Here is a 25,025-nt window from a genome sequence, read left to right on the forward strand (position 1 = left end):
TCCCTGGCGGTCCAGTGGTTGGGACTCCACCTGCCGGTTCAATCCCTGGTCAGGGAGGATTCCACCTGTCGCAGGAGCCCGAGAGGAACATCTACTGAAGCCCGTGTACCTGGAGCCCGTGCTCTGCAAGAGAAGCCACTGCAAAGAGAAGCCCATGACCGCAACTAGAGAGTAGCCCCTGATTTCCTCAACTAGAGAGAGTGCGCATGCACTAAAGACCTAGGACAGCCAAAAATAAGTAAGAACATACATATATACATAAATAAAAATGAGTTTCTGGTCCTGCCATAGGCTCTTGAGAGAACTGGGCGAGAAGGTGGATGGGAGAGGCTTTTGGAAGCATTAAAAGATCCAGATACATGTAAAGGCACTGCTAAGGATAGACAGGGCCTCTCACTTTCTAGGGGCTGGACCATGATGTGAACACAGGAAGCATACGGTTTCTGGGTTTGGGTTTTGGTTCTCCCACTTCCTGGCTGTGTGACCCTTGTTGAGTTACTTGACCTTTCTGTGCCTCAGTTTCTTCCTCTTTAAGTGGGGGTGATAAGAGTAACTGCCTGCCCTGGGGTTGCTCTGTGGCCAAGGTGGGATGGCCCTCAGCCTGCTCACGCCCTGCTTGTCACTCGCCTTTGCTCAGGTCTCTAAAGACATCTCAGTGCGGCTGCACAAGGAGCTGGAGGCGGTGGAGAAAAAACGGGCGAGGCTGGAAGAGGAGAATGAGGAGCTTCGGCAGCGGCTTATCGAGACTGAGCTGGCCAAGCAGGTGCTGCAGACGGAGCTGGAGCGGCCGAGAGAGGTGAGGGTCCTGTCCTACCTGGAAGGGCCAGGCCTGGGCTGGGCAGGCATGTGCCAGCCCCACCCCAGCCAGCGTCTCTGAACCTCTGCTCTGCACTGTTATGCCATCCTGGCAGAGCTGTCTATTCATTCATTGGTCCAGCACATGCTCCCTGAGCACCTCCTGTGAGAACTGTGTGCTGGACACCAGGGACACAGTGGTGCTTGAGAGACACGTGGCTCCTGACCTCCAGGAGCCCAGAGGCCAATGAAGGAGACAGCCAGCCATCAAAGGAGCACAACTGGGTGCGAGATTACTTGAGAAGACATGCAGCAATGCCCAGCCTAGAGCCCAGCCCTCTGCACCTCAGTCTCCTCATCTGTAAAATGGGATAGTAATACTTCCAAGTCATCAGAAGGACTAAGCGGGATATATTTTATGGATGTGCTTTAGGGACAGCCAGGCGCTCCCACTCGGTGTAAAGTCACTGCTGGGGCTGGCCTCTGACTGGTGTCTCAGCACATTTTTAGGACACAGCTGCTTCTTAAATGTGACTCCAGGCACCAGGCTCTCTGTCTTTGCTCAGGAGCGCCCCTCCCACCTGGCAGCCTGTTCTTCCTCCTGCCGTGTGTTAGGTGTACAACATGTTAAGCACCATGCCAGACACTTTCTATAATTTCCATAATAGGCCCAGTGAACTTGTGATTGTACCCATTTTATGGATGGGAAAATGGCCCCGAGGGAGGGAGGAATGTCCTCCAGGTCCAGTAGGACCCACTGGGGTGCACTGATTAGAAACCACCAGCAGAGGCGATGCCTAAGGGCTGGAATCTTCCAGAAGCCAGCACTCTGTGTCCCAGACAGCCCGGGTGCCTTCTGGCCCCAGCTGGGCCTCAGCTGTCTGACTGCTCCCGAGGCATCCTAGGATCAAATGTTGTGCTGGGGCACAGGCCTCATCTTCCCGGGGACAGGCATTCTAGCGTTCCAGGACACACCACGGCCCCGAGGCCAGAGCAGTCCTTCAGCTGCCCTTCCCGCTGGGTGTGTTGGTGTGATGTGCCAAAGGCTTCTCAGAGTGGAGAGGGAGGTATGTGCTGCTCAGGGCTTCCCAGGGCGGGGTGGTGCCCCCTTCCCTCAGGCAGCCTCCTGTCGCCTGTGACCTGGCCTGGCCTGGTGCCAGAGGGCACCGTCTCCACACATCTCATTGCTGCCACCCTTCATAGTGAAAAGGAGAGACAGTTTCAGAAAGTGCCTTGGAGGTCAGGCTGTTCCTACTGTAAAAGAGGGGGAAAGGTTCGATGCATGAGAGAGGGTGCTCAGGGCTGGTGCACTGGGATGACCCAGAGGAATGCGACGGGGAGGGAGGGAGGTGGGAGGTGGGTTCAGGATGGGGAACACATGTGCACCCATGGCTGATTCATGTCAGTGTATGGGAAAAACCACTACAATATTGTAAAGTAATTAGCCTCCAATTAAAATAAATAAATTAAAAAAAAAAAGAGGGGAAAAGGAGGCCCAGAGAGGGAGAGCTTGCCTGAGGTCACCCAGCCTTTCCTTGGCTGAGATGTGGCTGAGACCCTGAAGCTACCTCCCCTTTCTAAGTCTCAGTTTCTTCCTCTGTGACGTCAGGATAATAACAGTACCTAGCTTACGAGGTTCGTGATCAGTCATAAGATTCATAGCCATAGAACACTATGAGGAAGTTAGAAAGAATAAGGTAATATGGCAATTCCTGAAAAAATTAAACACAGAGTCACCAAATAGGCCAATTCTCTTTCTGGGTATATACCCCAAAGAATTGAAAAGAGGGACATGGGCAGATATTGGTACCCCCATATTCATAGCAGACCTCCCTTGTGGCTCAGTGGTAAAGAACCCCCCCTGCCAAGCAGGAGACCCAGGTTCGATCCCTGGGTCAGGAAGATCCCCTAGAGAAGGAAATGGCAACCCACTCAGTATTCTTGCCGGGAGAATCCCATGAACAGAGGAGCCTGGTGGGCTGCAGTCCCTGGGGTCCCAAAGAGTCAGACACGACCGAGGGACTAAACAACAGCATTCATAGCAGCGTTATTCACAGTAGCCAGAAGGTACAAGCAACCTACATGTCCATCAATGAACAAAGAAATACGTAGTATGTACTTACATTGTATGTGTAATCCCAAGAAGGAATGTGATTCCAACACAGGCTACAATGTGGGTGAATCTCGAGGACATTGTGCTCGATGAAGTAAGCCAAACACGACAGGACAAGTATTGTATGATTCCACTTGGATGAGACACAGAGAGTAGTCAGATTCATAGAAACAGAAGTAGGCTGGAGGTTATCAGAACCTGGATGGGGGAGGGTGTGGGGAGATATTGTTTACTACATACAGCATTTCAGTTTGGGGTGATGATAAAGTTCTGGAGGTGAGTGGTGATTATACCACTGAATTGTACACTTGCAAGTGGTTAAAAATGGCAGATTTTATGTTATGTATATTTTACAACCATAAAAGGAAAACATGGTTAAAATGGTAAATTTTATATTAGGTATACTTTCCCTTTTTTTTTTTAAAGGTAGATACATATGCAGTGATGTGGAAAGATTTCTAAGGTACATTGTTAAGCACAAAAAGGAAATGATAGAACCATGCATGTTGTGCAATCTCGCTAATCATTTTGGAGACCTATACAGAACAAACTGGTTTTGAAGCATATGTGTCTATGCAAAAATGCATAGCCTGGAGGGAAATCGGGGGAAAAACCCGCTGAACTCTGGTGTTAGAAGTGGTGGTCGTTTATGACTGCTGTAGTTAGGGTTTTTTTTTAGGGGGGGCATGGTGATTATTAGTGAAATTTTAAATGAAGTCAAGCGTGTAAAGAGTCCTTTGTGGGGCCTGGCACACAGTAGATGCTCAGGAAACACTGGTTCACTTCCTACTTACTTATGTGGCTACAGCCGGTCTTAGTCGCATCATGCGGCTCTTTCGTCGTGACGCATGGACTCTTTAGTTGTGGACGAGCTTAGTTGCCCCACAACATTTGGGATCTTCGTTCCCCCACCAGGAATCAAACCCATGTCCCTTGCATTGCAAGGTGGATCCTTAGCCACTGGACCTCCAGGGAAGTCCCTCACTTCCTCTTGAAGGTGATATCAGCAGAGTTGGTTTAGCCTTCCCTGATGTCCCTTGGAGTCTTAGGATCTGGGCAGGGAGGCGTGGCCCTGTGTTTATTGGCTGGTTGCCCTCTCCCCCCTCCTTCTCTTTCCTGATATGGTTTCTATGGAGACAGGGGTCCCTTAGCAATTCTGCCAGAGCTGCTCTAGTCCCATCATCGAGATCTGCCTTTGCCATCCTGACAGGTTGCTGTGGCGATGCTGTCACCCGGCTGGGAACAGGAGCCCCTGGCCTGAACTGATGTGGTTGCTATGGAGACGGCACTTCGCGGGAGAGAAGGGAGGGTGGCCTGCCCCAGCCATGTCTGCAGTGGCACTGTCGCCAGCTGGATTGCAGCTCAAAAACCGTAATAGCAGCCCCCCAACCCCAATCCAGGATCACTCCCCTTCTTTGTATTTTAGGCAGAAAGCCAATATCAATGTTGATGGGATTTATTATAATAAAGCTGCTGTGTCTGAGCGCTTCTGTACCAGGCGCTGCACTAAGCATTCTATGTGTCTTCACGTGGTGTAGCCAACAGCCTCCCAAGGTACATAGTGATTTTTGTCCCCATTTTATTTTGTTTTCTTTCTAGCCATGCTGCGAGGCTTGTGGGATCTTGGTTCCCCAACCCAGGACTGAACCTGGGCCCCTTGGCAGTGAAGACTCTGAGTCTTAAGCCCTGGACATCCAGGGAATTCCCATTTTGTCCACGTTCTATAGATGGTACTCCTCTTGACAATTGTTTAATTGCAATATAGTCCACATACCATAAAAGTCACCATTTTATGTGTTTATTTTGGCTTGTGGGATCTTAGCTCTGTGACCAGAGATTGAACCCGGGCTCTTGGCAGTAAAAGTGTGGCGTCCTAACTGCTGGACCACCAGGGGAAAATTCACCATTTTAAAGTGTACAATTCCAAGGGTTTTAATATATTCATAATGATGTGCAACCATCACCATTATCTAATTCCAGAACATTCTGTTGTCAACAGTCACTGCCCACTCCCCCCTCCGGCCCATGGCAACCTCTCATGTATGAGTGTATGAGTGACATAGAGACTCTCTGTCTCTATGGTTTTGCCTATTGTGAACATTTCATCCAAATAGAATCATGCAATGTGATCTTTTGTGACCGACTTTTTTCACTTAGCATCATGTTTTCAAGGTCTATGTTGAGACAGGTGTCAGTACTTCATTCCTTTTCCTGGCCATATAATAATCCTTTGTATGGAGAGACCACAGTTTGTTTATCCATTCATCAGTTGATGGGCATGGGGTTGTTTCCACTTTGGGGGCTGTTATGAACTAATGCTGCTGTGAGCCCTTGTGTACAGGTTTTTGGGTGGACACGTTTTCAGTTCTCTTGGGTGTATACCTGGAGTGGACCTGCTGCATGTAGACAGGATAGGAGAAAGGACTCTCTGCATCTTCCAAAGGCACACTGACTCTCATGGCAATGCCCCTGCGCTCCTTGCCCCGTCCAGGGGCCTTCCCAGAAGGAACCCTGCTGTGTTTCAGGACCTCTGAAGGGGCTGCTTATTCCAGTGAGGACCTCCTTCTCTGGCCCGGGCTTCTTGGCCTGATTCCCACTCTTATGGGGTAAGAAGGGCACTGACTGTAGCATCAGTTCACTTGGGCTCCCCTCTCCGTCTGCTGGATTCATCATGTTGTGCAGCCCTGCTATGGCCTCTGTGCTGCAGGACGAACTTGAACTTGGAAGTCACATGGGCCTGGGTTTGAATCCTGGCTTTGCCACTTATTGGCAAGTAACTGTAGCATTGGGCAAATCGTGTAACCTTTCTAGTGCTCAGTTTGTTCGTTTATAAAATGGGACTATGAATCCCTGCTTCTCAGAGGTGTTTGTGAGAATTGATCAAGACAAAGCAGGTAAGGACTTGATCAATGCTGGTTATCAGTATTGTGTCAGCACCCTGACAACCTCTATGATGGCTGTGGTCCCGAAGAAGTATTTACCTTAATCTAATAACTATGCTTCTGGGACATGCCTGGTGATCCAGTGGTTAGCACTCTGCACTTCCAATGCAGGGGGGTGCGGGTTTGATCCCTGGTCAGGGAACTACGATCCCACAGGCCACGAGGCGTAGCCAAAACATAAAATTTAAAAAATAAGTCATAAGTAAATATGCTTCTGCTGCCTCTAGCAAGAAGCTCTCCATATCAGGCTGCCAGTTGCCCACAGAAGGAGCAGTTAAGTTGCAAGACTGCGCTTGCAGTTGGCGGCGTCTGTCCCAGTGATTTGATCTGGGGCCCTTGTCAAACCACTCTCTGTTCCCTCTTCCCCAGTGGTCTCCCCCAGCCAGGAACCACACCCACTCTCTAGCTTCTTCAGCCAAGAATGCCTCAGTCTTTGAGATGCACCCCCAACCCAGATCCCCCTCCACCACCACCACCACCACTCCGGAGGAAATTTCATCCACACAGCACAGTCTGTGTTTTCAGGAGACCTTTTCAAACATCCCCTCTAAACTGGGTGAAAATCTACCCAACTGTTTTGGCAGAAGGCTCATTTTATTCCTTGAAGGTTGGTCTTTGTTTCCTGGCAGGATGGAAGGTATTAGCAGGCAGGGGGCCGCTGCAGTTGTGTTCCGCAGCCTCTCCAGTGCAGGCTGGGGGGGGCGCGGGCACCATCCTGGTCTCCCCAAGAAGGGAGAGAAGGGCAAGTGGGGACAGAGTTCCTGCTGCTACTAGGAGCCGTTAGACCAACGATGCTTAGAGGCGCCACCCTGGCTGCCCAGAGGCGGCCTTGTGCGTTGCTCGTGGGTGGGGAAGCCCCCTGCTGCTTGGCGGCCAAGGAGTGTGCCCTCGGGGTCCGGTACATGTGACTGGCATTCCTGTGGGTGCTCAGGCGTTGTCCTGCCCCGCCCCGCCCCATCCCACCCTGCAAGGCTCAGGAACAGAACATCTGCCCCTGGGGGCTCCACAAAGGGGCTCTGACGTCCTGGCTCCCTGGAGGGAACCCCGCCTGACCAGCTGCTGCCGTGCAGAGGGGAGGAAGGTCTGTGTGCTCTGTGAGCCTGCCTTGTTTTCCCTCCAGAGCCGCAGAGCACTATGGGAGCCCACGTGGCTGAGATGGGGTTGGGGCAGGGTCCGTTCCATCCAGAAAAGACTGGAGCCACTCTGGTCCTGAAAGGTTTCCTGCTTCAGCCCCTCTTCTCTGCCCACTGCCTGTACTTTTTTTCTTTTTTTAAAAAATTTATTTTTATTTATTTGGCTGCACTGGGTCTAAGTTGCAGCATGTGGGATCTTTACCTGTGGCATGTGGGATCTAGTTCCCTGACCAGGGATTGAACCCGGGCCCCCTCCATTGGGAACGTGGAATCTTAGCCACTGGACCACCAGAGAAGTCCTGTCCTCCTTTTTTGGTGGGCACTCAGAGCACCCCCTCTGCCTATTGAAAAGGCATTCATGACTTTCCTCGGGGAAAGTACGTTAAAAAAAAACACAACAAAATAAAACCCTTTACTATAACTTTCTCCTTCCACCTGACAGTTAACATATGCTTAGTAGAGAAAGACTACAAAATACAAGGAAGCCATAAGGAGAAAAAGTTTCACCTGTAGCCCACTATTCAGAGGGAATTCCTCTGCGTAATTACCAGATTACTATTTGGGTCGGAGTTCTTTCCAATCTGTTGTATTTCCAGTATGTTTTTCTATGTGTGTGCACACATATTGAAATGTACATATGCATTTGTTTTGACTAGAAAAGTAATACAAGGTCAGTGAAACAAAAATTTCATTACAAAAACACATAAATGCATGCCTAGCATACCTCTAAGGCTGGACACAGCAGACTCTGGTTGCCTTGGTTGCCTGGGGTGAGACAGCCGGTTAATGGGTTCACTGTATTCCCTGATGCCAGGAAAGATCGAAGGCGGGAAGAGAAGGGGACGAAAGAGGATGAGATGGTTGGATGGAATTACCGACTCAATGGACATGAGTTTGAGTAAACTCCGGGAGTTGGTGATGGGAGGCCTGGTGTGCTACGGTCCATGGGGTCGCAAAGAGTCGGACACGGCTGAACAGCTGAACTGAACTGAACTGTATTCCCTTTTGGATTTTTTTGAAGTTAAATGAATGTGAGTGTGCGCTCCAAAATATAAGAAATGATAAAAACCATACATAAAATAAGAAAGCCTCCCCTAACCACTTCCCTCAATTCGATGCCTGCTTCAGCCTAACCCATGATTTTAGTTTGTGCCTTTTCAGGCCTTCATGCTTTACAATGTATAGTTGTTTCTGTATGTATTTTTCAAAATAAAGATGGGATTATGTTATAAGCACAGTTTCTGTAACATACATGATAATGTAGCATGAACACAGGCTGTCTTTTTAAATGCTGGATGTTTAGGGGTTTTCTTCTGCTTAAGGTGCTTATTATAAAAATCAAAGATCACAGAGCCAAGTAAACATAGGAAGGAAAAAAGTCTAAAAGAACACCATCTATTTCAGTATTTTAAACACAGAGCCAGAGGTCTAGAAGGAGCTCCAGCCAACCTTTGGCTGTGGTCACCCTCAGGAGATTGGGTGAGGGTATAAACAGGGGGACTCCTGCTTTGTCAGCATAGTATAGATTTACAGTGAGAATATAGCTTTAGGTATTAATTTACTTTTTAAAAATTATGTAATTTTTAAAAAACTTTAAGGAGAAAACACTGGTGGACTATGTCTTCACTCCTCTCAAAAACATGTGGGGTTAGAAAGGTGAGAAGTGCAAGTTCTCTGTACTCTCCTTGTTTTCAACTGGGTGTATATTCTTTAAATCATATCCCCCACCATGCACACGCACACACGTATACCCACACGCATGCATGCATACACGTGTCTTATTTTTATAAAGATGTAACACGTTCTAGTTTTTTTAAAAAATCATTTTATTTATGTATTTATTTTTGGCTGTGCTGGGTCTTTGTTGGTACTTGGGCTCCTCTCTAGCTGTGGTACGTGGGCTTCTCGTTACAGTGGCTTCTCTTGTTGCGGTGCACAGGCTCTAGCGTGTGCGGGCTTCAGCAGCTGCAGTGCATGGGCTCCGTAGTTGCGGCTCCCCGGCTGTAGAGCCCAGCCTCAATAGTTCTGGTGCAGCCACTTTGTTGCCTCACGGCCTGTGGGATCTTCCCAGATCAGGCATCAAACCTGTGTCTCCTGCATAGGGAGGTGGATTCTTATCCACTGAGCCATCAGGGAAGCCCCCCTCTAGCTTGTCTTAAATAACAGCTTTCTTGAGATATAATTCATTTACCATAAAGGTTGTCTTTTTTAAAGGGTAGAGTTCAGTGGTTTTTAGAGTACTCAGAGTTGCACAGCCATCACGGCTCTCTAATTCCAGAACATCTTCATCGCCCTAGAAAGAAACCTCAAGCCATCGAGTCACTCCCCACTCCCTCTTCCTCCCTGGCAACCACTAATCTACTTTTGGCCTTTGTGGATTTGCCTCTCCTGGACTTTTCATGTAAATGGAATCATATGCGATGTGTCCTCCTGTGACAGGCTTCCTTTACTCAGCACAGTGTTTCCAAGCATGTTGTAACATCGATCAGGACGTCATTCTTTCCCATGGCTGACGAATATTCCCCTGGGTGGATATACCATGTTTTATTATCCATTCATCAGTTGGTGGACGTTTGGGTTGCAGGTTTTGTTTTACAGGTTCCTTCCTTCTGTCTCAGAGTTTATCGTGTCAGTGAATTTCACTCTCCCACTGCCCTTTTTAATGACTTCAGGTTTTGTATCATCTCAGTCCTTCATATGTGATGGCTGGGACCTCTCAGTGCCTCTGGGAACCCCTGGCTCCCCTTCCTGTCACCCACTTGCCTCCTCCAGGAGGTCTGCAGTAGTCATTTAATCTGTAGCTCAGTTTTGTAGATGATGGAGTGGAGTTTCTGGGAGAGGAAGTGGTTCACCCAGGCGTCCCACCTGAGTTCCCGGACCCACCCATCAGCTTGTGATGTGAAAGTGTTCTGTGCTCAGTTCTGTCTGACTCTTTGCAACCCCATGGACTATAGCCCACCAGGCTCCTCTGTCCATGGGATTTTCCAGGCAAGAACACTGGAGTGGGTGGCCATTTCCTGCTCCAGGAGATCTTCCTGACGCAGGGACCAAACCCGGGTCTTCCGCATTGCGGGCAGATTCTTTCCCATCTGAGCTACCAGCGAAGCCCAATACACTTGCGATAGGCAGGCCCAGATCTGCAACCCTGACCGTCTGACTCCAGACCCCGCACCTCACCACTGCGGGAGGGGGTCTCTCTCTGAGCATCCCCTTCCCAGACCTCTTTTGTGGGAGGAGCTCTTTGTGGAAAGACTTGTTTTGTGACCCTCACCCACCTTCCCTACTCTTACCTCCTAGCTTTTGAAAGATTCCCCCATCAGCCCTTCTCAAATACTGCCTTCCTGCTCTTGGCACCCAGCGTCTGAAATATCAGCCTCTGCCTTCCTGCCTCATTTACATTTCAAAAGGTCTCTTTAGAATTTGATTGGGCTTTAAGATAAACTTAAGAGCCTGTCTCGGGTTCATCTTCCTCCCTAGCTCTGTAGTTCCAACCTTAGCTGCACATTAGAATCACCTGGGAAGCTATTTAAAAATACTGATGCCTGGGACCTACTCAGACCAATGATGTGAGAATCTCTGGGGCTGGGATCTTGGGTATCACTTTTTAAAATTTCCTCTAGGTAATTCTGATTTGCCCTCAGGTTGAGAGCCACTGTGCTGGGTCCGCTCTGGCCTCTGTTGAAGAAGATACATTTTCTCCTTCCAGTTTTTGGAGCTAGAGCAAGAGTTCTGTCCAGAACTGGTCCCACGTCAGCTCTGGTTTTGCTGTGGGACCTCTCTCTTGGCTTCAGTAAAGAGGAGGCTTGGTTCTCACCTACAGGGGTGGGGTGTGAGAGGTGGTGGACAGGAAGCACATGTATTCAAACTACTTGGAAGCATGCTCAAAGATTACCTGCCCGACTTGAAAAGTCAAATGCAACCCCAAAGTGGTTTTATACTCCACTAAGTGAAATACTCACTCCTCTCAAGGGAAGACGTGGTCAATGGACTCATGCCTCTGAGTGACTTTTTTAAATGCTGAGAAGCTTCAGAAAAGATGATTGTAACAATTCCTCAAATTCCCCTCTATAGAACTTGTGCTATTTTGCATTCTTGCCACTGATATTGAGTGTTCCTGTTTTTCCATCGCCTCATCAATAGAATGTGTTGTCAGATGTTTGGATTTTTGCCAATCTGATAGGTGAGAAATTGTATCTCAGTGTAGTTTTAATTTGCATTTCTCTTCCATGAATAGGGAACCATCTTCCTATGGTTGGAGCTATTTACCACTCTTTGCCTGTGAACTGGTTTTCATCTCTCTAGCCCATTCCTCTGTAGGTTTGTTGGACTTTATCTTGTGACTCTCTTTATGTATTTAGGATATTAACCATTTGTCAGTGTCATACACTGCAAATATTTTTTCCCAGTTAGTCATTTATATTTTTACTTTTCTTAGAGCATTTCTTTGCCCCAGATAGAATTTGCTTATCTAATCAAATGTATCAATTTCTTCCCCTATTGCTTCTGTATTTTTGTGTTTGTTTTGTTTTGTTTTGTTTTTTGGCCTCATTGTGCAGCCTGTGAGATCCTAGTTCCCCCAACCAGGGATAGAACCCTCGCCCCTGCACTGGGAGCATGGAATCTTAACCACTGGACCACCAGGAAAATCCCTGCTTCTGTGTTTTTGAATCATGATGATTATCAGAGCCTATCTGCATGAAAACCTACCATTTACATTGTAAAAAAAAAGATCAGTTCCTCATCATTTCTAAGCCTCTTATATAATTATGATTTGTTTTACCATATTCATTTTGTTTATTAATGTGTGTTAGTCACTCAGTTGTGTCCAACTCTTTGCGATCCCATGGACTGTAGCCAGGCTCCTCTGCCCATGGAATTCTCCAGGCAAGAATACTGGAGCAGGTTACCGTTCCCTTCTCCAGGGGATCTTCCCGACCCAGGGATGACACCCTGGTCTCCCACATTGCAGGCAGCTTCTTTACCATCTGAGCCACCAGGGAAGCCACCTGGAGTTCCATGTAAAAGTGATATCATACAGTATTTGTCTTTCCCTGTCTGATTTATTTCACTTAATATAAGAGAAATATTACTGTTTACTAATATCCACTCTGAATTAAAGTTCTCACTACAATGCCGGTTCCTTGAGCTCAGGATTCCCCCTGAGATGGAGATTTGCATGCAGAGGCTTATGGAAGCGTCCTCCTGGAATAACGCCATCAGAGATGGAGGCAGCAGGAGAAGCTGAGTTGCGGAGCATTCATACTCATGGCCTCAGCTGATCTGATGGGGAGCTCCAGAGCTGGTGTGGGAAGAGGGCATGGACTAGTCATTGAATGTGGCTTCCCCCCATTGCCCCCCTCGCCCCCACAGGGAGGGCACAAGACCTTGGTTGAGGTAATTGCCCTCAGCCAGTGACCATCGCTGGAAGGGGGACTAGAGGAATGTTCTAGTACTAAGGGGAGGATCTGGGCATAACACTCCAATATCCCCCTGGTACCTGTCTGTCATGGTCCCTGCTGTATTCTCCATGCCTTACTCTGCCTGGCACATGATGGGTGCTCAGGGAGTCTTTGGTGAATGAATGAAAGACAAACAAGAATGGAAACCCAGATTTTCCAGGTCTTGGGCTCAAGCCGATTAGATCACAATTCTGGGGTGGGAGAGAGGGGAGGAACCCTGGGCAGGTGGGTTCAGAATCGTCTTAAGTACTGACCTGGCTCTCCATTTGCAGTCTCTCGGTGGTCTTAAGACTCCTCTAACTCAGCAGTTGGTGCTGCTCAAGGCTGGCCATGGCTGGGCTGGGCTGGCTGGGGAGGGCAGCATTTCTCAGCAGAACCCTGGCTACCACGACTGCTCTTGGATGTGCATCACCCTTGTGAGCTTTCAGTTCAATTTCTTTTTAATCCTCCTCCAGCACTCCTTGAAGAAAAGAGGAACGCGCTCCCTGGGGAAGACGGACAAGAAGTCTTCGGTGCAGGTACTTCTGGTCAGCCTCCACAGCCGCAGGCAGCATAACCCCAAGTGGCAGGTTTTAGTCTGAAGGCTCCTGGCTTAACAAGTGGCCTGAGGAGTCCCCAGAGGTGTCCACCCCTCCCCTGTTTCTACTCCGTCCTCCCCTTGTTCATTTTCTTAGCTTTGATGCCAGCTTTACTTCTCCAAACTACGCCCTGAACCCGTGGTTCTCACATGCTCTGCTCTGTATAGTGCTGTCTGTAGCACAGGTCAGGCACAGAATACAGTTAGTCTCAAGTGGTTCTGGATGATCAGGGTGTCAGGCACTTTTTATATATTGTCTCCTTTAATTTTCTTCATGGTCTGTTGGGGGCGGCGTTATTGCCCCATTTTATAGATGAGAAAACTGCAGTAGCAATGGTAGTAGTACTAGCAGCAACAGTCACACTGACAGAATGTCACTTACTCCAGGAAGCCCTCCTGGACTCCTCAGGCTATATGTGTGCCCCATTTGTGTGCTGCGTCCGCCTCTCTGCCTCCTCTCTGGACCCCCAGCGCCTTAAGCGTCAAGACTCTCTTCCCAGCACCTAGTAGTTAGAGCTCCCGAAACGGTGTGGCTGAGCCTCCCAACACTAACTTTCCTGGCTCCTGCCTATTCCCTGTTCCCCCTCCGGCCCCAGGAGGACAGCGCGGACCTGAAGTGCCAGCTGCATTTTGCAAAGGAAGAGTCGGCGCTCATGTGCAAGAAGCTCACCAAGCTGGCCAAGGAGAACGACGGCATGAAGGAGGAGCTGCTCAAGTACCGCTCGCTCTACGGGGACCTAGACGGTGCCCTGTCGGCGGAGGAGCTGGCGGACGCCCCCCACTCACGGGAGACGGAGCTCAAGGTGCATCTGAAGCTGGTGGAGGAGGAAGCCAACCTGCTGAGCCGCCGCATCGTGGAGCTGGAGGTGGAGAACCGCGGCCTGCGGGCCGAGATGGACGACATGAAGGATCACGGCGGCGGCGGTGGCTGCGGGGGCCCCGGGGCTCGCCTGGCCTTCTCTGCGCTGGGCGGTGGCGAGTGCGGGGAGAGCCTGGTGGAGCTGCGTCGACACCTGCAGTTCGTGGAGGAGGAAGCCGAGCTGCTGCGGCGCTCCTCCGCGGAGCTGGAGGACCAGAACAAGCTGCTGCTGAGCGAGCTGGCCAAGTACCGCTCGGAGCACGAGCTGGACGTGACGCTGTCGGAGGATAGCTGCTCGGTGCTCAGCGAGCCCTCGCAGGAGGAGCTGGCGGCCGCCAAGCTGCAGATCGGCGAACTCAGCGGCAAGGTCAAGAAGCTGCAGTATGAGAACCGCGTGCTCCTCTCCAACCTCCAGCGCTGTGACCTGGCTTCCTGCCAGAGCACGCGGCCCATGCTGGAGACGGACGCTGAGGCTGGCGACTCCGCCCAGTGCGTGCCAGCTTCCCTGGCTGAGGCCCCGGGGCCCGCGGCCGCTCGGCTCTGCCGGGCCCGGGAGGCCGAGGCCCTGCCGGGGCTGAGGGAGCAGGCCGTCCTGGTCAGCAAGGCCATCGACGTCCTGGTGGCCGACGCCAACGGCTTCTCTGCCGGCCTACGCCCCTATCTGGACAACGAGTGCGCCGACTTCCGGCTGCACGAGGCCCCAGACAACAATAGCGAGGGCCCCAGGGACGCCAAGCTGATGCATGCTCTCCTGGTGCGGCTGAGCCTGCTCCAGCAGGAGCTCAACGCCTTCACGAGGAAGGCAGACTCGGTCCTCGGGGGCCCCGTCAAGGAGCCTCCGGAGCCCTTCTCCACACTGCCTGCCTTGAGCTCCCAGGGGCCCTCCAAGGAGATTCTTCTGGCCAAAGACCTTGGCTCAGACTTCCAGGTAAGACGTCCCAGGCAAGGGCCCTATTGCTTTTTTTTTTCGCCTGGCCGCACTGTGCAGCAGGCAAAACTTCTCCCAATCAGAGATCGAACCCACGCCCCCTGCAATGGATGCGTGTGAAGTCTTAACCACTGGCTGTGCAGTGCTAAGTCGCTTCAGTCATGCCCGACCCTCTGCGACCCCATGGTCTGTGGCCCACCAGGCTCCTCTGTCCCTGGGATTCTCCAGGCAAGAATACTGGAGTAGGTTGCCACGGCCTCCTCCAGGGCATCTTCCCAGCCCAGGGATCGAACTGGCCTCTCTTAAGTCTCCTTCATTGGCAGGCTGGTTCTTCACCACTAGCACCACTGGGAAGCCCCTTAACCACTGGACCACCTGGGAACTCCCCTATTACTTTTTATATATTTGTGTGTATATATACACACACACACACATATATAAACCTTTTACTGAACCATATCGTACAGAGACGCACACAAAACACAAATGTGCAGCTTAATGAATTTCCCCAAGGTGAGCACACCCATGTCATCATCAAGATGACAAGAACCCCAGCAGCCCCTCCTCAGGTCCCCTGTTAGCCACTGTCCCCACTCCCAAGGTAACCCTTCTCTCAATTCAGTTCTGTCTTTGAACTTTGCATAAATTGGATCACACAGAACACACTCACCTGCGCCTGACTTCTTTCACTCACCATTACGTTTGCTGTCTCAGGTAGAAGTAGTTCCGAGTGTTCTCCGGACCAGATATGACCTCATGGAGTGAATATACCACAGTTCCTTTAGTCGTTCACCATTGATAGATACAGGCTCCTCTGTCCATGGGATTCTCCAGGCAAGCATACTGGAGTGGGTTGCCATGCCTTCCTCCAAGGGATCTTTCCCACCTGAGTCTCTTTTATCTCCTGCATTGGCAGGTGGGCTCTTTCCCACTAGCAGCACCTGGGAAGCCCCTAAGACCTGACACAGTCAAATAAAGTTAATTCATTTAAAAAAAACAAAAACAAAAAAAATTCATGGAGAAGTTGCAGTGCGCCAACCACCGGAGGTGAGTCCACTTAGGTCCCTGCCCTCAGGTGCCCGGTCAGAGGCTCCCACAGAGCCGGGGGCCTGGAGTGGGCGCTGTTTCTGGCCCCCCACATGCCCCTCTTGGGGTCACCTTTAGTTTCCTCTGCTTGTGCCTCTAGGTGCAGCCTCCTGACCTCAGGGACCTGCCAGAATGGGAGCCCAGGATACGAGAGGCCTTCCACACCAGCGACTTGGACTCCAAGTCCGACCCTAGCCGGAGCTTCAGGCCTTACCGAGCTGAGGACAATGATTCCTACGCCTCTGAGGTGGGCCTGGGCCCACACAAGAAGGGGCGAGGGGTAGGAGGAGAGTGGCTGAGGTGACTCAAGAACAGAGTGACCTGTGGAGAATCTTAGCCGGTGTTGGTATGGATTCTGAGTGTTTCCTTTGGTTGCAAGCTTCCTGGCAACAAGGGCTGGATGAGAAACAAGGAAGTTTGGGCCATTCTCAGGACCTGATGACAGGAAGTTTATAAACTCATCTGAGGAAGTTTTTTTTTTTTAATTTATTTTTGGCTGCGCTGGATCTTCGTTGCTGCCGGCTTTCTCTTGTTGCAGCAGGCAGGGGCTACTCTTCCTTGCCGTGCGCAGACGTCTTGCGGTGGCTTCTCTCGTTGCAGAGCACAAAGTCTAGGCTACGGACCTCAGAACCCGGGGCCCTCTGCATTGAGAGTGCAGAGTCTTAACCTCGGGACCACCTGGAAAGTCCTCAAGTAATTTTAATAAGCTGCACACTGCTGTGTAATCAGCAAGCAGATCAATGAATAACCCATGACCTGTCCCTGGAAGCTTCCCTTCTAGTCCCCATTTAGTCACATCCTGACTTCTAACCAGATAGATTTGTTTTGCCTGTTTAGCTCCAAATCCTTATAAACAGAATTTCTCCTGAAAATGTAGAGTTTTATTGTCTTTTTCATAGGAGTTTCTTATATTATAAACAGCAAATAATTAGAATCCCTAAATAGCATAGCATAAGGATGGAAAAAGAAAATCAAGATCACAAGATTAACACATAGTTAACTACCGTGAATGTTTAGTTTGTTTAACTTGTTATTGAAATATAGCGTAAAAATATACATATAGTAAAGGGCACTGTCCTTTTTGGTTTTTTGGCCACACCTCTCAGCTTGTGGGATCTTAGTTCCCTGACCTGCGCATTCGGCGGTGAAAGCACGTTGTCCTAACCACTGGACCACCAGGGAATTACCAAGGGCACTATCCTTAAGTGTACAGTTGAATGGATTTTTACATAAGTATAGACCCATTAAACACATATGTTTGATCCCTGACTTACCTAAGCTGTTTGTAAATTATTACAGTTATAAACAATGAGATGAACATTTTTGTGAATTCACTTAGTTTTCATAGTATATCATTTTCCTCAAATAAATTTTCACCAGAAAGTATCAAGTTAAAATTCTAATAATAGCTAGATTTGATGTGCACTGTTTCATTTCATCTTCATGACAACCCACTGAAGTAGGGACCTGCCGTCATGCCTGGAGTATACGTGAAGGATAGCTTGGGTCTGACTTCCTGCTGTCTCGATCCCCTCTGACCATCATCCTTTGACTGCAGTTTCTGCCCTTCTGCTCTCTTCCTGCTCCTCATCTGTGTCCCTCATCTCGACCCCAGATCAAGGAGCTGCAGCTGGTGCTGGCCGAGGCCCACGACAGCCTCCGGGGCCTGCAAGAGCAGCTCTCCCAGGAGCGGCAGCTCCGGAAGGAGGAGGCCGAAAGCTTCAATCAGAAAGTGGTGCAGGTGGGTGGGGTCCTATCCCGCACCTCCTGCAGCCTCTCTTCCCTGAACTGAGGGCGGAGACCCTGGCGGTCCTTGGGTTTTCAGAGGCAAGCATGTGAGGGGCAACCTGTGTCTTTGCACGCGTGCTGCACTGGTACTTATGCATTAACTGTGCTGGGCTGGAATCCCGGGCTTGTCATGGACTGTGTGACCTGAGGCCCATCCTGTCTCCTTTTGGGGCCTCTGTGTCCCATCTATGAAGTATTGCCCCGCTCAGAGCTGAAGTTCTGCATTAGAAAGTCCATAGCCCTAGCTGGTAATCAAAATGGTAGTTCTGCTAGTAGAAATCATTTATGAAGCCCTTACTCTATGTCAGGATTGCAATGCACTTTCCACACATCATGTCCTTTAATCCTCATGTTTTCCCCTGTGAGGTGTCCCCCTTTTACACCTGGAAAAACTGATGCCCAGAGGGCTGAAGTGCTTTGTCCAGGACTCCACTTGCAGGGCGAGGTGGAGCTGGGATTCTAATCCAGGTTATCGGCTCCCTCTGAGCCATGATACCTCGTTGCTTCCTAGGGTATTCATGTCAGCCTTCCTCACCCCAAGCATGGCCTTTGTTTTGCATGTTGGGTCACCCCTCCCTGCCATCATCACTCACCCTCCCAGGTGTCTCATTAAATGTGAGAGTCCACGTGAAACACTGGTGCCTGGTACGAGCTCATTGTGAAAAAGTGAAAGTGTTAGTCGCTCAATCTTTTCCGACTCTTTGCCACCCATGGACTGTAGCCTGCCAGGCTCCTCTGTCCATGGGATTCTCCAGGCAAGAATACTGGAGTGGGTAGTCATTCCCTTGTCCAGGGGATCTTCCTGACCCAGGCATTGAACCTGGGTCTTCTGCACTGCAGGCAGATTCTTTACCATCTGAGCCACCAGGGAAGCCCACCTGGGCTCATTAGATAAAGCCAGTGTTTTTATAATGAGACAGAGCGGGTTCAGATCCCAGTGTTTCTACTGTGATTGCTGCTGTTTTTATGAGTTTCCTTTCCCTGGAGTGGCAGAGGGAGGTGTTTGTTTCAACAGAATGAACTGCTAGTGATAGAATCCCCAGCAGGGTCACCACTAGGCACCACATATAATTTCTGCCTTTATCTGAGGCCTGGAATGGGAAGAATCGGGGTCCCCAAGACAGCTGGGGTGGCTCACGCTTTGGTCCCTCTTGCAGCTGAAGGAGGACCAGCAGAGGGCGCTCCTACGGCGCGAGTTTGAGCTCCAGAGTCTGAGCCTACAGCGGAGGCTGGAGCAGAAATTCTGGAGCCAGGAGAAGAACATGTTAGTGCAGGAGTCCCAGCAGTTCAAGCACAACTTCCTCCTGCTCTTCATGAAGCTCAGGTGGTTCCTCAAGCGCTGGCGGCAGGGCAAGGTTTTGCCCAGCGAGGGGGATGACTTCCTTGAGGTATGGTTCCCCTGGGACTGGGACTGGGGTGGGAATGGGGTGGAAGAGAGAGGAGGGGAAGGGGCACCCAGCTGGGTCAACACAACCCTGGGGCTCAGATCTGAGCCATCATCTTGCAGCTTCCATCCCAGCATTCGTTCACTCATTTGCATCAGTTTGTTGAGAGCCAGCTCTTCACTGAGTGCTGTGGCAGGTGCTGGGGATAAGGTGGTGAAGACTTGGTCCCAGACTCGCCAGGAGGAAGTCTCCTTGGGGGCCAGAAGGTCTTTACCACCTCTCTGGTATTCCTTGGTTTCCCTCTTTAACAAGCCTGAGTCTTCAGCTGGCAACCGTATCTGGGTGAATTTAATGATCTAGTTTTGTTGCTTTTGCATTATATGCAAATATGATACATATTAATGTTTTTTTAATCTTTTAAGGTGTAATTTATATACAGTAAAATGCACACATGTTACGTGTACAGCTGATGAAGTTTTATAGTATACACCCCATAGATACACAGTATAGCATCCCCCAGATTATAATGAGCACATTTTCAGTGCCAGAACATTCCCCAGTTCCCCAGGTGATATGCCCATCCCAGCAGTCAGCACTGTTCTGGCTTCATAAACACCATGGATTAATTTCGCCTGTTCTAAAACTTCATATAAAGACGTCTAGTCTTTTGTGTCCGGCTTTTGCTTAATAGGCATACAGAATCCTCCCAGATCAGGGATCGAACCCATGTCTCCTGCATTGACAGGCAGATTCTTTACTACTGAGATAACAGGGAAGCCCCTAATTTATTTTTAATGTTATCTTTGACAATGGTAATGGACAGTGACTCCCCATTTTTAGTAATAATATCAACTTCCTTTTTAATTTTATTTAAAAAATATTTATTTATTTGGCTGAGCCAAGTCTTACTTGCGGCATGCAGTATCTTTAGTTGCAACATGTGGGATCTAATTCCCTGACCAGGGCTCGAACCTGGGCCCCCTGCATCGAGAGCTTGAAGTCTTAGTCACTGGACCAACAGAGGAGTCCCTCACCTTTCTTTTTTACATTTATTTCTTTAACTAGAAGGAGTAGGTTGACTTAAAAGCATCAGTGATAGTCCAGGTAGTATTTGGGTGTGGCAGGAAATAGGACAAGTGGGGCTTTGGGAATGTGTGAAGGTTGGGAAGGACTCACGTGGCCCATTGGTCCCTCAGCCTGTGACGGCTACAGGTTGACCTCAGATCCTTGACCTCAGATCCTCATCCTCCTGTCACAGTCAGCCAGCGCGCTCACATTACTGGGAGGAGGGGACAGGTAAGGATGTCATACCTGCCACATCCACCTGAGTTGGCACTGCTCACCTGGCCTTTTGAGTACAGACCAGGCTTTGCCCTTCTCATTCAAGCTACTCATTCCACAGTCAATGGAGACTAGTGGCCACCCCAGTGTTCCCCTCTCTGGGATCCCCTAGAGTAGCCTAAATGTCCCGATAGCAGGGGATGGTGGTTAGACCTGAATCTGTAGCAAGCATTCCCTCCCCTACCCCCAGCAGAGCTCATGATTCTTCTCACAGGCCACCCACTTACTCCTGAAGGGCCTCGAGAGAGAGTTGCTGACCAGTTTCAGTGGACATGCTCCCTGCTGCCCTTGTCCAGGAATGTCTGACCCAAAGGTGCCCCTATGAGAAGCACCCTGAAAGCCCAGCATGGCTGCTCCTTGAGCATGACTCTTTGTGACACCAGGCTACTACTTTTTTTTTTTTAATCTTATCCATGTATTTATTTATTGGAATATAATTGCTTTACCATATTGTATTAATTTCTGTTTTACAACATCATGAATCCTGCATAAGTATACACATGCCCTCTCCCTCTTGAGCCTCCCTCCCACCCCTGGGTACTACTATTTGAAACCACTGTCTGCTTTAGGACCACCCCTCCTGTTTGGAAGTCCCACACAAGCCTCTGGATGGAGCCCAGTGTGGTTTGTTTTTTTAAATAATTTTTTTAATTTATTTTTTTAATTATAGTAAAATATATATAACATAAATTTTAACCATTTTTAAGTTTACAATTCAGTGGCATTAATTCACATTCTTGTGCAACCATCACCACCATCCAGAACTCTATCTTACAAATTTTTTTTTCTTTCCTTTTCATTTTTTTTTAAATTCTATTTTATTTTTTAGCTTTACAATATTGTATTGGTTTTGACATACATCAACATGAATCCGCCACAGGTATACACGTGTTCCCCATCCTGAACCTTCCTCCCTCCCCATACCATCCCTCTGGGTCATCCCAGTGCACCAGCCCCAAGCATCCATTATCGTGCATCGAACCTGGACTGGCGACTCGTTTCATATATGATATTATACATGTTTCAATGCCATTCTCCCAAATCATCCCACCCTCTCCCTCTCCCACAGAGTCCAAAAGACTGTTCTATACATCAGTGTCTCTTTTGCTGTCTCATATACAGGGTTATTGTTACCATCTTTCTAAATTCCATATATATGCCTTAGTATACTATATTGGTGTTTTTCTTTCTGGCTTACTTCACTCTGTATAATAGGCTTCAGTTTCATCCACCTCATTAGAACTGATTCAAATGTATTCTTTTTAATGGCTGAGTAATACTCCATTGTGTATATGTACCACAGCTTTCTTATCCATTCATCTGCGGATGAACATCTAGGTTGCTTCCATGTCCTGGCTATTATAAACAGTGCTGCGATGAACATTGGGGTACACGTGTCTCTTTCAATTCTGGTTTCCTCAGTGTGTATGCCCAGCAGTGGGATTGCTGGGTCATAAGGCAGTTCTATTTCCAGTTTTTTAAGGAATCTCCACACTGTTCTCCATAGTGGCTGTACTAGTTTGCATTCCCACCAACAGTGTAAGAGGGTTCCCTTTTCTCCACACCCTCTCCAGCTATCTTACAAAATTGAAACTCTTACTCATGAACTCTTTATCCCTCTCTGTGCCTGCCCCTGGCAACCACCACTCTGCTCTCTGCTTATATGAGTTTGTCAGATTCCGTATATAAGTGAGATCTTGTAGTATTTGTGTTTCTGTCTCTAGCTGATTTTGCTTAGCATAATGTCTTCCAGGTTCATCCACATTATCACAAATAGTAGGATTTCCTTCTTTTATAAGACTGAGTAATATTTCCTTGTGTGCATATGTCACATTTGCTTTACTCTTTCTTTCATAGACAGACACTTAGGTTGTCTCTATATCTTGGCTATTGTGAATAATGCCACAGTGAACACACAGAGATCCAAATTTCATTTCCTTTGGATATATACCCATAAGTGGGATTGCTAGATCATATAGGAGTTCTATTTAAAAATTTGGGGGAAACCTCTACACTGTTTTCCATAGCTGAAGCCCAGTTTTGGCAGCTAGGGAAGATGTTTTGCCCCCAGAATTGTCTACAGGCCATATAGCCTGTATTTTAAATTAGTTTGTTGCAAGCAAATTCTCTGTATTTGATGAAAATCTTTGTAGCCATTCCAATGTACTGGGATAACAGAGAGAAACAGAAACTTACTTTAGGAGAAAAATAAGGTATAAGCATAGAAAATGAAATGATATATATACCTATAATAAATAGAAACATACATACTTACTGAAATAGACATAAATAAATAAATAAGTGTAGGGGCTTCCGTGGTGGCTCAGAGAGTAAAGAATCTGCTTGTAATGCAGGAGACCCGAGTTCAATCCTTGGGTCAGGAAGATCCCCTAGATGGGAATGGCTAGAAATAGACATAATTAATAAGAAATAAACATAACCACCCATATTGTAAAATATATGTATATATACACACATATAAAATATGATATAAAGCCCAGTGTATAAAAATATATATACACAAATGCATAATAGCATACATACAACTATATAAATAAGGGGCTTCTCAGGTAGCTCAGTTCGTGAAGAATCCATCTGCCAACGCAGGAGATGCAAGAAACTCGGGTTCCATCCCTGGATTGGGAAGATCCCCTGGAGAAAGAAATGGCAACCCACTCCAGTCTTCTTGGCTGGAGAATCCCATGGACAGAGGAGCCTGACGAGCTACAGCGCCTGGGGTTGCAAAGAGTTGGATACAACTGAGTGCACACACACTCAGATGCATGGGCCCAGGGCCCAGGCGTACAAGTAACAAACGATGCATATTCATACTTTAAAGAAACATATATGTCCACGTATGCAGAATTGAAACTCTGTTATGACTTCCCTGGTGGCTCAGACGGTAAAGCGTGTGTCTACAATATGGGAGACCCGGGTTCAATCCCTGGGTCAGGAAGATCCCCTGGAGAAGGAAATGGCAACCCACTCCAGTCTTCTTGGCTGGAGAATCCCATGGACAGAGGAGCCTGACGAGCTACAGCGCCTGGGGTTGCAAAGAGTTGGATACAACTGAGTGCACACACACTCAGATGCATGGGCCCAGGGCCCAGGCGTACAAGTAACAAACGATGCATATTCATACTTTAAAGAAACATATATGTCCACGTATGCAGAATTGAAACTCTGTTATGACTTCCCTGGTGGCTCAGACGGTAAAGCGTGTGTCTACAATATGGGAGACCCGGGTTCAATCCCTGGGTCAGGAAGATCCCCTGGAGAAGGAAATGGCAATCCACTCCAGTACTACTGCCTGGAAAATCCCATGGACAGAGGAGCCTGGTAGGCTGCAGTCCATGGGGTCGCAAAGAGTCGGACACGACTGAGCGACTTCACTTCATGTGAATGATAAACCCTCATATACTGAGTATTTACAGTGTCCTGGGCGCTGTGTCAAATGCTCTCAGTGGATAATTGCATTTCACTTTTACACATACCCTATGGTTTGGAAACAAGTACTGTCCCCATTTTACTACAGATAAAGATCTTTGATTCCTTGTCCTCAGTTCGGAAATCCAGAAATTCTGAGAACCGTTTTGTTGAGTCTAACTCAGATGGAAAAAGTTGACCTGATATTCATTTGGCAGCAAAACCTTTATTTATCCCATTTCATTAGTATTCACATGTTTGAAGGGGAAATACTGGTGTTGGTGAGCACAGGGTGTCACTCCAGACGGGGCTGTTATATAATATACAGTGTGGGTACCGTATTATCTTTCTAAATCCCGATTAATTCTGAATTCCAAGCACACCTGGCCTCAGAGAATTTCAGAGAAAGAATTGGGCACCTGTGTATCCAGATAATAAAGTCTGCATGTTGGACTGCCCTGGTGATCCGGTGGTTAAGAATCCACCTGCCAGTGCAGAGGACATGGGATCCCTGGTCCAGGAAGATTCCACGTGCCACGGGGCAGCTAAGCCTGTGCGCCACAACTACTGCAGCTCTCACACCCTGGAGCCTAGGCTCCTCGACAAGAGAAGCCACTGCAGCGAGAAACCCAGGCACCGCCACCAGAGAGTAGCCCCTGCTCACTGCCACTAGAGAACATGCAGCAACAAAGACTCGGCGTGGCCAAAATAAAATGAACAAATAAATACATTTGTTTAAGTTTGTATGTTTAGATACTGGTGACCAAGGATGGAACTGCGTGTTTTCTCACATAGGCCCTTCTACCCGCACATACTTCCCAGTGCCTGCCCTGACCCTGGAAACGTCTTCATTTGGTTTTTAGGACACCATATTCTGTTGGTTTTCTTTCCACCTCACTGGTTGCTCCTTCTCAGTCTCCTTGGCTGGACCCTCCTTTTCTTCCTGAACTGACCCCTTAAGGTCACAGTTGCCAGGGTTTGTAGCCCTCAGGCCGCATCTCTCCTTTTGACCTTTGCCTACTGCCTTGGAAAGCTTGTCCAGGCACTTGGCTTCCATGGCCTTTCCTGCACATTGTGAATCTATCTAGAATCTACAGAATCTGCCCCAGCTGCACTGCCCAGCCCTGTCACCACCCCCATCTGAACCATCATCACTTCTTGCTTGGATTATCACTGCAGCCTCCTATCTGAAC

General features: G+C 48.6%; 1 protein-coding gene across 1 annotated transcript in view; it reads left to right on the forward strand.

The window, feature by feature from the left end:
- SOGA1 (suppressor of glucose, autophagy associated 1) overlaps positions 1-25,025 on the forward strand; it is a 69,092-nt gene that overhangs the window by 29,937 nt on the left and 14,130 nt on the right. The window contains exons 3-8 of the mRNA XM_010829245.1: positions 638-796; positions 12,898-12,960; positions 13,616-14,806; positions 15,993-16,139; positions 17,508-17,633; positions 18,838-19,068. Of these exons, the coding sequence (XP_010827547.1) occupies positions 638-796; positions 12,898-12,960; positions 13,616-14,806; positions 15,993-16,139; positions 17,508-17,633; positions 18,838-19,068 (1,917 nt within the window). The remainder of the gene's footprint in view (positions 1-637; positions 797-12,897; positions 12,961-13,615; positions 14,807-15,992; positions 16,140-17,507; positions 17,634-18,837; positions 19,069-25,025) is intronic.

This window comes from Bison bison, unplaced genomic scaffold (genome assembly GCF_000754665.1).
Source record: "Bison bison bison isolate TAMUID 2011002044 unplaced genomic scaffold, Bison_UMD1.0 scf7180017864500, whole genome shotgun sequence".
Lineage (NCBI taxonomy): Eukaryota > Metazoa > Chordata > Mammalia > Artiodactyla > Bovidae > Bison > Bison bison.